This window comes from Terrapene carolina, unplaced genomic scaffold, assembly GCF_002925995.2.
Source record: "Terrapene carolina triunguis isolate 2854851 unplaced genomic scaffold, T_m_triunguis-2.0 Scaffold261, whole genome shotgun sequence".
Lineage (NCBI taxonomy): Eukaryota > Metazoa > Chordata > Testudines > Emydidae > Terrapene > Terrapene triunguis.
The window spans coordinates 47343-61663 of record NW_020664612.1 but is presented as its reverse complement, the minus strand read 5'-3'; the positions used below and the strand labels follow the sequence as shown (position 1 = coordinate 61663).

Sequence of the window (14321 nt, the reverse complement as noted above, 5' to 3'; positions counted from 1 at the left end):
TTGGGGAGGGACCGTCTTTGTGTTCTGTGTTTGTGCAGCGCCCAGCACAATGAAGTCCTAGCCTATGACAGTGGCTCCTAGGCGCCATACTGACCAAGTTTCCCAGCATGTCAGGGAGACTCCCAATTTAATAATGTTATTTCCTGCAGCTACATATGCATCAGCCACACATGTGCATTAGCCTCTCTCTCTCTCTCTCTCTCTCTGGGACAGAGTGAGAGACACTGATGCTCGTGTATGGCTGATGCACAAGATTCTGGGTAATGTAGTTGACCTCTGCTGAACGCCAGATTAACCTGTCGTTGGCTCCTGGGTGACCAGTGGGTCACAGTGGCACTCAGGTTTGACCATGCCAAATTTGAGTAAGTGGTTTTGTGACTTCGTTTGTGGGGTCGTCGTGCTGCTCTGGTTTGGCCAGGCTGCCCCTGAAATAAATTTGCTAGGCGCTACCGCAATAAGTAGTAATCATAAAGAACCCAATGGTGTGCAGTGCCCTCCGCCTCAGATGGACTATCAGCCATCATAGAAATGTAGGGCTGGAAGGGACCTCGAGAGGACATTAAGTTCAGCCTCAGGACCAAGTAAACCTTAGACTGTCCCTGATAGGTGTTTTTCCAACCTGTTCTTAAAAACCTCTAATGATGGAAATTCCACAACCTCTCTTGGAAGCTTGTTCCAGAGTTACATATCCTTCTAGTTAAGAACATGAGAATGGCCATAGTGGATCAGACCAAAGGTCCACCTAGCCCTGTATCCTGTCTTCCAACAGTGGTCAATGCCAGGTGCCCCAGAGGGAATGAACAGAACAGGTAATCATCAAGTGATCCATCCCCTGTCGCCCATTCCCAGCTTCTGGCAAAGAGCGGCTAAGGACAGCATCCCTACCCATCCTGGCTAATAGCCATTGATGGACCTATCCTCCATGAATTTATCTAGTTCTTTTTTGAACCCTGTTATAGTCTTGGCCTTTATAACATGCTCTGGCAAGGAGTTCCACAGTTTCACTGTGCATTGTGTGAAGAAATACTTCCTTTTGTTTGTTTTAAACCTGCTGCCTATTAATTTCATTTGGTGACCTCTAGTTCTTGTGTTATGGGAAGGAGTAAATAACAATTCCTTATTCACTTTCTCCACACCAGTCATGGTTTTATAGACCTCAATCATATCCCCCCTTAGTCGTCTCTTTTCCAAGCTGAAAAGTCTCAGCCTTATTAATCTGTCCGCATATGGAAGCCGTTCCATATCCCTAATAATTTTTGTTGCTCTTTTATGAACCTTTTCCAATTCCAATATATCTTTTTTGAGATGGGACGACACATCTGCATGCAGTATTCAAGATGTGGGCATACCATGGATTTATATAGAGGCAATATGATATTTTCTGTCTTAGAATCATAGAACTGGAAGGGACCTCGAGAGGTCATCTACTCCAGTCCCCTGCACTCAAGGCAGGACTAATTATTGTCTAGACCAAGGATCTCAACCTCAAATCACCATGAGTGCCACATGAGGACTAGTACATTGGCCCAAGGGCTGCATCACTGACACCTTTTCATACAAAGATACAAAAGCCCCCACCTCTGTCCCTGGCCCCGCCCCCACTCCACTCCTTCCATGAGGCCCTATCCTGCCTCTTCCCATCCCTTCCCTGCCCCCATTCAAACCCCTTCCCCAAATCCCCGCCCCCGCCTCTTCTCCGCCTCCTCCCCTGAGCGCCCCACTCCTCCCCCCTCCCTCCTGGAAAGTCCTAAGCGCCGCCAAACAGCTGTTTGGCAGTGGGACACGCTGGGAGGTAGGCAGAGGAGCGGGGACGCGGTGCGCTCGTGGGGGCAGAGGCAGGGGGGCAAGGGGAGCTATGTTGGGCTGCAGGAAATAACTCCGCGGGCCTTGTGTTTGAGACCCCTGTTCTAGACCATCCCTGACAGGTGTGAGTCCAACCTGCTCTTAAAAATCCCCAATGATGGAGATTCCACAGCCTCACTAGGCAATTTATTCCAGTGCTTAACCACCCTGACAGTTAGGAAGTTTTTCCTAATGTCCAACCTAAACCGCCCTTGCTGCAATTTAAGCCCATTGCTTCTTGTCCTATCCTCAGAGGTTAAGAAGAACAATTTTGTAACAACTTTTATGTACTTGAAAACTGTTATCTTGTCCCCTCTCCGTCTTCTCTTCTCCAGACTAAACAAACCCAATTTTTTCAATCTTCCCTCACAGGTCATGTTTTCTAGACCTTTAATCATTTTTGTTGCTCTTCTCTGGACTTTCTCCAATTTGTCCACATCTTTCCTGATATGTGGCACCCAGAACTGGACACAATACTCCAGTTGAAGCCTCATCAGCGTGGAGTAGAGTGGAAGAATTACTTCTCGTGTCTTGCTTAAATACTCCTGCTAATACATCCCAGAATTATGTTTGCTTTTTTTGCAACAGCGTTACACTGTTGATTCATATTTAGCTTGTGATCCACTATGATCCCCAGATCTCTTTCCGCAATACTCTGTCCTAGGCAGTCATTTCCCATTTTGTGTGTATGCAACTGATTGTTCCTTCCTAAGTGGAGTACTTTGCATTTGTCCTTATTGAATTTCATCCTATTTACTTCATACCATTTCTCCAGATCATTTTGAATTTTAATCCTATCTTCCAAAGCACTTGCAACCCCTCCTAGCTTGGTATCGTCTGTAAATGTTATAAGTGTACTCTCTATGCCATTATCTAAATCATTGATGAAGATATTGAACAGAACCGGACCTAGAACTGATCCCTGCAGGACCCCACTTGATATGCCCTTCCAGCATGACTGTGAAGCACTGATAACTACTCTCTGGGAATGATTTTCCAACCAGTTATGCACCCACTTTATAGTAGTTCCATCTAGGTTGTATTTCCCTAGTTTGTTTATGAGAAGGTCATGCGAGACAGTATCAAAACCCCTACTAAAGTCAAGATATACCACATCTACTTCTTCCCTCCATCCACAAGGCTTGTTACCCTGTCAAAGAAAGCTATCAGGTTGGTTTGACACAATTTGTTCTTGACAAATCCATGCTGACTGTTATTTATCACCTTATTATCTTCTAGGTGTTTGCAAATTGATTGCTTAATTATTTGCTCCATTAGATTTCCGGGTAAAGAAGTTAAGCTGACTGGTCTGTAATTCCCCAGGTTGTCCTTATTTCCCTTTTTATAGATGGGCACTATATTTGTTCTTTTCCAGTCTTCTGGAATGTCTCCCGTCTTCCATGACTTTTCAAAGATAAATTGCTAATGGTCAGTTATCTCTTCCTTCAGCTCCTTGAGTATTCTAGGATGCATTTCATCAGGCCCTGGTGATTTGAAGACATCTAACTTGTCTAAATAATTTTTGACATGTTCTTTCCCTATTTTAGCTTCTGATCCTACCTCATTTTCACTGGTATTCACTATGTTAGACGTCCAATCGCCACCAACCTTCTTGGTGAAAACCGAAAAACAGAAGTCATTAAGCACCTCTGCCATTTCCACATTTTCTGTTATTGTCTTTCCTCCCTCATTGGATAATGGGCCTACTCTGTCCTTGGTCTTCCTCTTGCTTCTAATGTATTTGTAGAATGTTTTCTTGTTTCCTTTTATGTCCCCAGCTAGTTTGATCTTGTTTTGTGCCTTGGCTTTTCTAATTTTGTCCCTACATACTTGTGTTATTTGTTTATATTCATCCTTTGTAATTTGTTTCCACTTTTTGTAGGACTCTTTTTTGAGTTTTAGATCATTGAAGATGTGTTCTCTTGCCATACTTCCTATCTTTCCCACAGAGTGGGATAGTTTGCTCTTGTGCCCTTAATAATGTCTCTTTGAAAAACTGTCGACTGTCTTCAATTGTTTTTCCCCTTAGACTTGCTTCCCATGGGATTTTACCTACCAACTCTCTGAGTTTGCTAAAGTCTGCCTTCTTGAAATCCATTGTCTTTATTGTGCTGTTCTCCCTCCTACCATTCCTTAGAATCATGAACTCTACCATTTCATGATCACTTTCACCCAAGTTGCCTTCCACTTCCAAATTCTCAACCAGTTCCTCCCTATTTGTCAAAATCAAATCTAGAACAGCCTCCCCCCTACTAGCTTTCTCTACCTTCTGAAATAAAAAAAATTGTCTCCAATACATTCCAAGAACTTGTTGGATAATCTGTGCCCCGCTGTGTTATTTTCCCAACAGATGTCTGGGTAGTTGAGGTCCCCCATCACCACCAAGTCCTGTGCTTTGGATAATTTTTTTAGTTTAAAAAAAGCCTCATCCACCTCTTCTTCCTGGTCTGGTGGTCTGTAGTAGACCCCTACCATGACATTACCCTTTTATATTTACCCAGAGATTTTCAACAAGTCTGTCTCTTATTTCTATCTCAACCTCAGTCCAAGTGTATATGTTTTTAATATATAAGCCACACCTCCTCCCTTTTTTCCCTGCCTGTCCTTCCTGAGCAAGCTGTATCCTTCAGTCTTCACGGCTGAGGATGTTAAGTAGATTCCCAAACCTGAGCCGGCTTTTGTAGGTGACAAATCTGAGGAACTGTCACGGATTGAAGTGTCACGAGAGGAGGTTTTGGAATTAATTGATAAACTTAACATTAACAAGTCACCGGGACCAGATGGTATTCACCCAAGAGTTCTGAAAGAACTCAAATGTGAAGCTGCGGAACTGTTAACTAAGGTTTGTAACCTGTCCTTTAAATCGGCTTCTGTACCCAATGACTGGAAGTTAGCTAATGTAACGCCAATATTTAAAAAGGGCTCTAGAGGTGATCCCGGCAATTACAGACCGGTAAGTCTAACGTCTGTACCAGGCAAATTAGTCGAAACAATAGTTAAGAATAAAATTGTCCGACACATAGAAAAACATAAACTGTTGAACAATAGTCAACATGGTTTCTGTAAAGGGAAATCGTGGCTTACTAATCTATTAGAATTCTTTGAAGGGGTCAACAAACATGTGGACAAGGGGGATCCAGTGGACATAGTGTACTTAGATTTCCAGAAAGCCTTTGACAAGGTCCCTCACCAAAGGCTCTTATGTAAATTAAGCTGCCATGGGATAAAAGGGAAGATCCTTTCATGGATTGAGAACTGGTTAAAAGATAGGGAACAAAAGGTAGGAATTAATGGTAAATTCTCAGAATGGAGAGGGGTAACTAGTGGTGTTCCCCAAGGGTCAGTCCTCGGACCGATCCTATTCAACTTATTCATAAATGATCTGGAGAAAGGGGTAAACAGTGAGGTGGCAAAGTTTGCAGATGATACTAAACTGCTAAAGATAGTTAAGACCAAAGCAGTCTGTGAAGAACTTCAAAAAGATCTCACAAAACTAAGTGATTGGGCAACAAAATGGCAAATGAAATTTAATGTGGATAAATGTAATACACATTGGAAAAAATAACCCCAACTATACATACAATATGATGGGGGCTAATTTAGCTACAACAAGTCAGGAAAAAGATCTTGGAGTCATCGTGGATAGTTCTCTGAAAATGTCCACGCAGTGTGCAGAGGCGGTCAAAAAAGCAAACAGGATGTTAGGAATCATTAAAAAGGGGATAGAGAATAAGACGGAGAATATATTATTGCCCTTATATAAATCGATGGTACGCCCTCATCTCGAATACTGCGTACAGATGTGGTCTCCTCATCTCAAAAAAGATATACTGGCACTAGAAAAGGTTCAGAAAAGGGCAACTAAAATGATTAAGGGTTTGGAACGGGTCCCATATGAGGAGAGATTAAAGAGGCTAGGACTCTTCAGCTTGGAAAAGAGAAGACTAAGGGGGGGTATGATAGAGGTATATAAAATCATGAGTGATGTGGAGAAAGTGGATAAGGAAAAGTTATTTACTTATTCCCATAATACAAGAACTAGGGGCCATCAAATGAAATTAATAGGCAGCAGGTTTAAAACAAATAAAAGGAAGTTCTTCTTCACGCAGCGCACAGTCAACTTGTGGAACTCCTTACCTGAGGAGGTTGTGAAGGCTAGGACTATAACAGAGTTTAAAAGAGAACTGGATAAATTCATGGTGGTTAAGTCCATTAATGGCTATTAGCCAGGATGGGTAAGGAATGTCTGTCAGAGGGTGGAGATGGATGGCAGGAGAGAGATCACTTGATCATTGCCTGTTAGGTTCACTCCCTCTGGGGCACCTGGCATTGGCCACTGTCGGTAGACAGGATACTGGGCTAGATGGACCTTTGGTCTGACCCGGTACGGCCTTTCTTATGTTCTTCTATATCAATATTCCAGTCATGCATATTATCCCCCCAAGTCTCCGTGATGCAAACTATGTCATAGTTGTGTTTATTTACTAGCATTTCAAGTTCTTCCTGCTTATTCCCCATACTTTTCGCATTAGTATACAGACATCTAAGATAATGATTTGATTTCCACCCCCAGTTCTGTTTTGCCTCTCCCGTATTTCTGCTATAACAGCCCTTGCTCCCCCCAGATTCTATCCCTTTCTTAATGATGCCCAAAATTCTGTTTGCTTTTTTGACTGCCACTGCACATTGAGTGGATGTTTTCAGAGAACTATCCACAGTGACTGCAAGATCTTTCTTGAGTGGTAACAGCTAATTTATACCCCATCATTTTATATGTATAGTTGGGATTATGTTTTCCAGTGTGTATTACTTTGCATTTATTAACATTGAATTTCATCTGCCATTTTGTTGCCCAGTCACCCAGTTTCGAGAGATCTTTTTGTAGCTCTTCGCAGTCTGCCTGGGACTTACAATACTACTCAAGATAGTTATCATCTGCAGATTTTGTCACCTCAATGTTTACCTCTTTTTCCAGATCATTTATGAATATGTTGAATAGGACTGGTCCCAGTACAGACCCCCAGAGGACACCACCTCTCTCCATTCTGAAAACTGATAATTTATCCCTACCCTTTGTTTCCTATCTTTTAACCAGTTACCAATCCACGAGAGGACCTTCCCTCTTAACCCATGACAGTTTACTTTGCTTAAGAGCCTTTGGTGAGGGACCTTGTCAAAGGCTTTCTGAAAATCTAAGTACACTATATCCACTGGATCCCCCCTGTCCACATGCTTGTTGACCCCCTCAAAGAATTCTAGTAGATTGGTGAGGCATGATTTCCCTTTACAAAAACCATGTTAACTCTTCCCTAACAAATTATTTTCATCTGTGTGTCTGACAATGTTGTTCTTTACTATAGTTTCAACCAGTTTGCCCGGTACTGAAGTTAGGCTTACCGGCCTGTAATTGCCAGTATCCCCTCTGGAACCCTTTTAAAAAATTTGAGTCACATTAGCGATCCTCCAGTCATCTGGTACAGAAGCTGATTTAAATGATATGTTACAGACTACAGCTAGTAGTTCTGAAATTTCGCATTTGAGTTCCTTCAGAACCCTTGGGTGAATACCATCCGGTCCTGGTGACTTATTACTGTTTAGTTTATCAATTTGTTTCAAAACCTCCTCTAATGACATCTCAATCTGGGACAGTGCCTCAGATTTGTCACCTAAAAAGAATGGCTCAGGTTTGGGAATCTCCCTCACATCCTCAAGCAGTGAAGACCGATGCAAAGAATTCATTTAGTGTCTCCGCAATGGCCTTATCGTCTTTGAGTGCTCCTTTAGCATCTCGATTGTCCAGTGGCCCCACTGATTGTTTAGCAGGCTTCCTGCTTCTGATGTACTTAAAATTTTTGCTATTACTTTTTGAATCTTTGGCTAGCTGTTCTTCAAATTCTTTTTTGGCCTTCCTAATTATATTTTTACACTTCATTTGCCAGAGTTTATGCTCCTTTTTATTTTCCTCACTAGGATTTAACTTCTGCTTTTGAAAGGATGCTTTTTTGCCTCTCACTGCTTCTTTTACTTTGTTGTTTAGCCACAATGGCTCTTTTTTGGTTCTCTTATTATGTTTTTTAATTTGGGGTATACATTTAAGTTGAGCTTCTATTATGGTGTCTTTAAAAAGTTTCCATGCAGCTTGCAGGGATTTTACTTTTGGTGATGTACCTTTTAATTTCTGTTTCACTAACTTCCTCATTTTTGTGTAGTTCCCCTTTCTGAAATTAAATGCTACAGTGTTGGGCTGCTGTGGTGTCTTCCGCACCACAGGGATGTTAAGTTTAATTATATTATGGTCACTATTATCAAGTGGTCCAGCTATATTCACCTCTTGGACAAGATCCTCAGTGCGAAAGGATACCACAACATCATCTGGAAGGAGGGTCCCAACTGTGGGATCGTTTCCCTTTGCTCCAGTTGGATGTTCCCCTTCCCTGAGACGTTCATCCTCCTCAACAGCACAGAGGCTGTCAGACTGGGGGGATGAACTGTTCTATTGTGTCCTGGAAAGTCTCATCTATGTACCTCTCTGTGTCTCCCTTAGCTACTCCAGCTCAGCCACCCTGGTCTCCAAAGTCCGTACATGGTCTCTTAGGGCCAGGAGCTTCTTGCACTGAATGCACACATACGCTACCTGCCCATAGGGCAGGTAATCATACATGCTGCATTGGGTGCAATAAACTGGATAGCCCCCACTCTGCTGCTGGACTTCTGCCTGCATTATCTTTCTACTCCTGAACCTCATTCCTTTGTTGGTGTTTTGTTTTTATCAGGGGGTGTTTATAGCTTAAAGTTTAAAGAATGTTAAGTTTATCTAGCTCTCCCCCCACTCGCCTTGGAGAACTCCCTTGCAAAACTCCCCTGTTAACCACTCCTGTTCTCTAGCACCTCTGGTCACTTACGAGCGAGCAGGCTTTTTAAAGCCCTGGTCTTCCTGAGTAGCCCCGCCCCCTGGTTAAGGGTTGATGGGTGCTGAAGGGCTTAGGGATCAAAGCCTTGTTGAGAAGCTCTCAGCCTTGCCTAGCAGGCCGCTAGGTTCAGCACACAAATGGTCAGCCCACAGTCCCCCAAATAAACAGACCACATGATATATTTCAGTCAAGCAGGAAGCACAACACAAACACACACGCTACAGACAACAAACTTACCCCAAGGGTCATACAATCGCTCCTTCTTCACCTGGAGAACTCCCTTGCAAAACTCCTCTGGTCGCTTAGGAGCGGGCTTTTTAAAGTTGGAAAGTTTTTCCTAATAGCTAACCTAAATCTCCCCTGCTGCAGATTAAGCCCATTATTTCTTATCCTACCTTCAGTGAACATGCATCGTGTCTGCATTGAGAATTAACACTTCTTTTCTTGCTTGCTTTTCCCCACAGAATGAACTGTTTCGATATAAGCGAAGAGAAACATCCAGAGCTGTATGCTGTGAAAAAGATAAAACCTGAGCTGTACATATGGTAGGTCAGTGATACTCAGACCTCAGTGGTTCAGGAGACAAATATTTAGTTTTTTTATATAATATATATATATATATATATACACATACACCCACAGCAAATAAGTTAATAACTTAGTGCAAGTTGATAACTTCTTTGATTAATAGCACAGTAAAAGCATCCTGATTGGTTAATGACTTAAATTGGTTAATAAATAAATCACCCAGTGTTTTAATATCACGTGCTGCAAAGAGCCCCAGGAGACACATCAAAGAGCCACTTGCAGCTCACAAGCCGCAATCTGAGTATCACTGTGGTAGGTTGATCAATGGGAGCCATTGCACCAAGGTGGCTCTGGCTTGGCTGCCCTGCCACTCGCTAGAACAGCAGCTGGGGCGGGGGACTCCATGCCCCACCTCCAGTGACTCCAGCAGCTTATTTCAGCATCTGGGGTAGGGGGGTAGGTAGAGATTGTCAAAGCCAGCCCTCCTGCCTGAGGGTGAGAGGCTCAGGAGTAGGAGCTGGATTTGCTCCATGCTTGGTCTGACCTTGGGGGGGAAAAGTAGCAGGAAGGGGGCCAGGACCTAGGGGAGGGGGAGATGTGGGATCATGAGATGGAGGAGTCTGGGACAGGGCCGGCTCCAGGGTTTTGGCCGCCCCAAGCAGCCAAACAAAACAAACAAACAAACAAAAAGCCGAGATCGCGATCTGCGGCGGCAATTTGACGGGAGGTCCTTCGCTCCAAGCAGGAGTGAGGGACCGTCCGCCGAATTGCCGCCGAACAGCTGGAGGTGCCGCCCCTCTCCGAAGTGGCCGCCCTAAGCACCTGCTTGGTAAGCTGATGCCTGGAGCCGGCCCTGGTCTGGGAACCTCCCTTTTCAGTCTCTGAGTGTTCAGCAGGGAAACTCAGGAACCATCTTTGGATCCAGAGGGGAATTGTCATTCTGTTCTGATAGCTCAGTCACTGTTTGGGTCTTTACAAAGGGTTTGTAGTTTTACACAATTCCACAGCTATTAAGTCAGTATTATCTGTATCTACCTGCAACACTTGTTTATCCTGGATGTACATTTCTGTGTCAGCTTTGCAGGAGTCCAATAAAGATCATGAATCAAGAAATATTGTTCCACTTTAAAGTTTGTGTTTTTTTGCCATTGTGTGTGCTAATGCATAAGAATTCTCCCGTTCTCCAGAGCCAGGGGAGTTCTTATAGGTGTTAGCCAGACATTTTTTCATGGTTTCAGTTTTTTATCCGTGACAGCCAATACTTTCAGCACTTTGAATGGGCAAAAATGACAGGGTTTTTTTAACTTCTTTGGGTGCTCCTGACTTTTTCAGAAAGTTCTAAACTAGTTCACACACTGTAACTATATAGATGAAGATCCATTACCTTCTGAGTGGGCACTTGTACAGTGTTCTCCTACAATACAGTCTTAAACAATGTTTTGGAAATTCTTGAAAATGATGCAGAGGGATGAGATGCTTTAGGGACAGGCCCAGGACTATTGGAGAAGTTTTTGGTCATAAAACATGAGTCCCCTCTTCCCCCCCAGGCACGTGGAGGTGGATTTTGATAGGCCATGTCTGCCGCCAGGTGCATGGAGTGATTAGTATTAAGAATACAGAGAAGGTGTCTCTCTCTCTCTCTCTCTCACACACACACACCATTTCCAAATGCTTCTCATTACTCTTGGGCATGCGAAGTGCATTACATCTGATTTTAAAAAAGTTTCAGCTCTCTGAGGAAACACTCTTTTGTTCCCTTCCATACCGAGGGCAACTTAGCTCAGGAGCCATACATTGGATTTTGCTGTGTGTGTGTGTGTGTGTGTTTATAGTGATTGGAGCAGGCCCTGCAACAGTTTATCCTGCTAACCCTGGGTTGGTTTATATGGTAATGATTCCTCTCTTACAGGACTAGGATGGAGCCAGTAGGTTGTTGTGACACAAGGTCCAAATTCTGCCCTCAGTTACATACATGCAGCTCCACTGACGCATCGAAGTTACATGTGGACAAGATCCAGGATCTTCCTGCCAGTGCAGGATGGTTCCTGCAGAAGCCAAAGGGACTGCACGGCGGGTAACTCAAGGTGGAATTTGACCCTAACACGCTCTGGGTGATTCTCCCCTGCACAGCCCCATGTTCAGACAGCAGTGTCTGACCAAAGCTGGTGTGAAGAACGTATTAAACTTTACTAGGGAATTTCACCTGCTCTATAGGCTTAAAACTGCTGCCATTGGAGTCAACTGGAACACTTCATTTGAGTTCAGTGGAGCCGAAATGGGCTTTATGGGCCTGAGCCAAAGCCCACATGAAACAGGTACCTCTAGAGAAACCTCCACACCATACCCACTATATCCCCCAACCAAAGGGTTGCTCTGCCTGGTTCCCCCCAAAACCCCAGCACTCACATCCCCACTATCCTTGAGCTCTTAGCTCCCTGCTCCACCCCCTCTGATGGGAGCTGGACTTTGTCAGTGAGGCCCCCAGAATCCCCAAACCCCCCACTTGAGGTGACTGCCAGGGGACTCCCAACCCCTGACCCCCTCTGTGTGGGGTGCACCTCTGACCCTTCAGTCCTGCCCATCTGCCATCCCATGTGGCTCTGACCCACGGCTCTCATGTACCTGTGAGACCTCATGTGCCTCTGCTACCCCATCCCCTCCCCATGTGTCTGTACAGCCCCATGGTGGGGGAGGTGTGGAGCAGCACTGCCCCAGGGCGAGGTCAGGGAGGAATCCTGGATTTACAGGAGGAGCACAGCACCTGCTACCCCCTTCAAGGTGTGTTACACACCCCTATGTCCGCCAGTCCCTCTCTGCGGGCTGATGCCTCAGCCCCACCTCTCCTACCTTCCTGCCCCGGTGGGGTGATGTGGAGGGAACAATCTCTGCACTGCCTTGAGCACAGGGACTGCAATTGTGCCTGGCCTTACACGGGCTGTGCAAGTTGGAGGGGAAGTGCCTGGTGCCCCTCCCCCTCTGTACACCCGTGTGAAAGCATTTGAGTTAGTCTACAGTAGGGCAGTCTGTGAGGAACGTCAGAGGGACCCTACTGTGCCAGGCAGATGAAATTCAGTATTGACAAGCCCAAAGTAATGCACATAGGAGGGAATAATTGGAACCACTCGTACACATTACTGGGCTCTCAAAACTGGCAATTACTTCCAGAGAAAATATTTGAAGGAGGAAAAAAAATTATTTATTTGAAAATTTTAATGGAAATGTTCAGTTTTTCTTTACCCGAATAAGGGATGGGGGGAAGCCCCCCCAAATATTCATCCTGATTTGAATTGAAATACATTTTTGATTTAAGAGAAAAACTGGACTATTTTGAATGATACAAAAATGAGAAACGTTTTGTGTTGTTCAATGATCCATTTTTTTCCATTGAGAGGCTTTGGTGAGAAGATTTCAACAGCTCAGGGAAAAGCCCTCAGCGACATTAGGGACAGTTCAGTCTTAATTTCAACTCCCCCATCCCCATCCCACACAGAACCCTTGTGAAGCCCCTGAAGGAATCGTGGACATGGAGGGCAGGAAGGGACCTCAAGAGGTTGTCTAGTCCCTTCCCCACACGGGGCCAGGATTAGGGATGGGAAAGCCTGCGGCACGTTTGCGAATAGCTGTTTGTCTTTCTGTTGGATTTTTTCCTCCTCTGAGCCCTGGAAGTCCAGTTCTGGTATCAGTGTTTTAAAAATGTTGAAAAATTAGAGATGGTGCAGAGAAGAGCCACAAAACTGTTTGAGGGCTGGAGAAAATGCCTTACAGTGAGACTTAAGAGGCTCAATCTGTTTAAAGAACAGGAGTACTTGTGGCACCTTAAAGACTAACGAATTTATTAGAGCATAAGCTTTCGTGGGCTACAGCCCACTTCTTCGGATGCATAGAATGGAACATATATTGAGGAGATATATATATACACATACAGAGAGCATGAAAAGGTGGGAGTTGTCTTAACAACTCTGAGAGGCCAATTAAGTAAGAGGAAAACTTTTGAAGTGATAATCAAGATAGCCCAGTACAGACAGTTTGATAAGAAGTGTGAGACTACTTCTGTTTAATTTATCAAAAAGATCGAGGTGACTTGATCATGGTGTAAAATACCTTCATGTTGGAGAAAATACCAGTTACTAAATGTCTCTTTAATTTAGCAGTGAAAGGCAATGACAAGAACCAGTGGCTGAAAGTTAAAGCCAGACAAATTCAAATTTTACCTAAAGCACAAATTGGTAACAGTGACAATGATTAGCCACTGGAACAAACTATCCAGGGAAGTGCTGGATTCTTCATCTCCTACAGTCTCCAAGACTGCATGCCATTCTGGAAGATCTACTTTAATCAAGTACAACTTATTGGGCTCAATACAGGGTAAACTGAGTGAAATTCAATGGCCTGTGTTATACAGGAGGTCAGACAAGATGATGTAATGGTCCCTTCTGGATTTAAAATCTCTGAATCTGTGTGTGGCTGGGTTTTCTCACCGGTTTTCTTAACTGTTACTGTCTCTATTGTACCATTTCCTTCTTTCTCATTTTAATCCTGACTTTGTGCTGGTGGTTGAAATGCGGGTTGGTTTGTAGCTCTGTGCAGAATTCTATTTAAGGGCAAAAATGCCTAAGCTGCCTCTACCTGGTCTGGCTACTGCTGTTGTTGTGAGGTTGCAGCCCCTGTACGCCAGGTGTTCTCAGGGCCCTATAACCAGAGGGAGCTTGTGGCTCAGAGGAAGCAAGGCCGGCTAGGAAGGTGGAAGCAGGATATAAAACAGCTCTGTGGGTGCAGGGGGTAAGTCAGGTGAAGCAGTGGCAAGGTGGATTAGAGGAAGCTGGGACTGTAGCTAATGAGGGGCTGTGATTAGCTGAGTCTGTCTGAGGAGGCCTAGCAGGAGGCCAGTGGAGAAGTTTGAAGGAGCCCTGGGCCAGGTAAAGCAGAACAGTTTGAAGTTTGAGGGTGGGCAGTTGCGCAATAACACATGGTCCCATGGAGCCTGGAGCAGAGGGAGGGCGTAGGTACCAATTAGAGGTGCAACCAAGGGATGAAGAACTT

At 44.3% G+C, this 14321-nt stretch overlaps 1 protein-coding gene across 1 annotated transcript in view; it reads left to right on the top strand.

Annotated features, from left to right (window-relative positions):
- LOC112117581 (NACHT, LRR and PYD domains-containing protein 3-like) overlaps positions 1-9360 on the top strand; it is a 61068-nt gene extending 51708 nt beyond the window's left edge. The window contains exon 13 of the mRNA XM_024215585.3: positions 9218-9360. Within this exon, the coding sequence (XP_024071353.2) occupies positions 9218-9302 (85 nt within the window). The 3' untranslated portion in view covers positions 9303-9360. The remainder of the gene's footprint in view (positions 1-9217) is intronic.
- The last annotated feature ends 4961 nt before the right edge of the window (positions 9361-14321 follow it).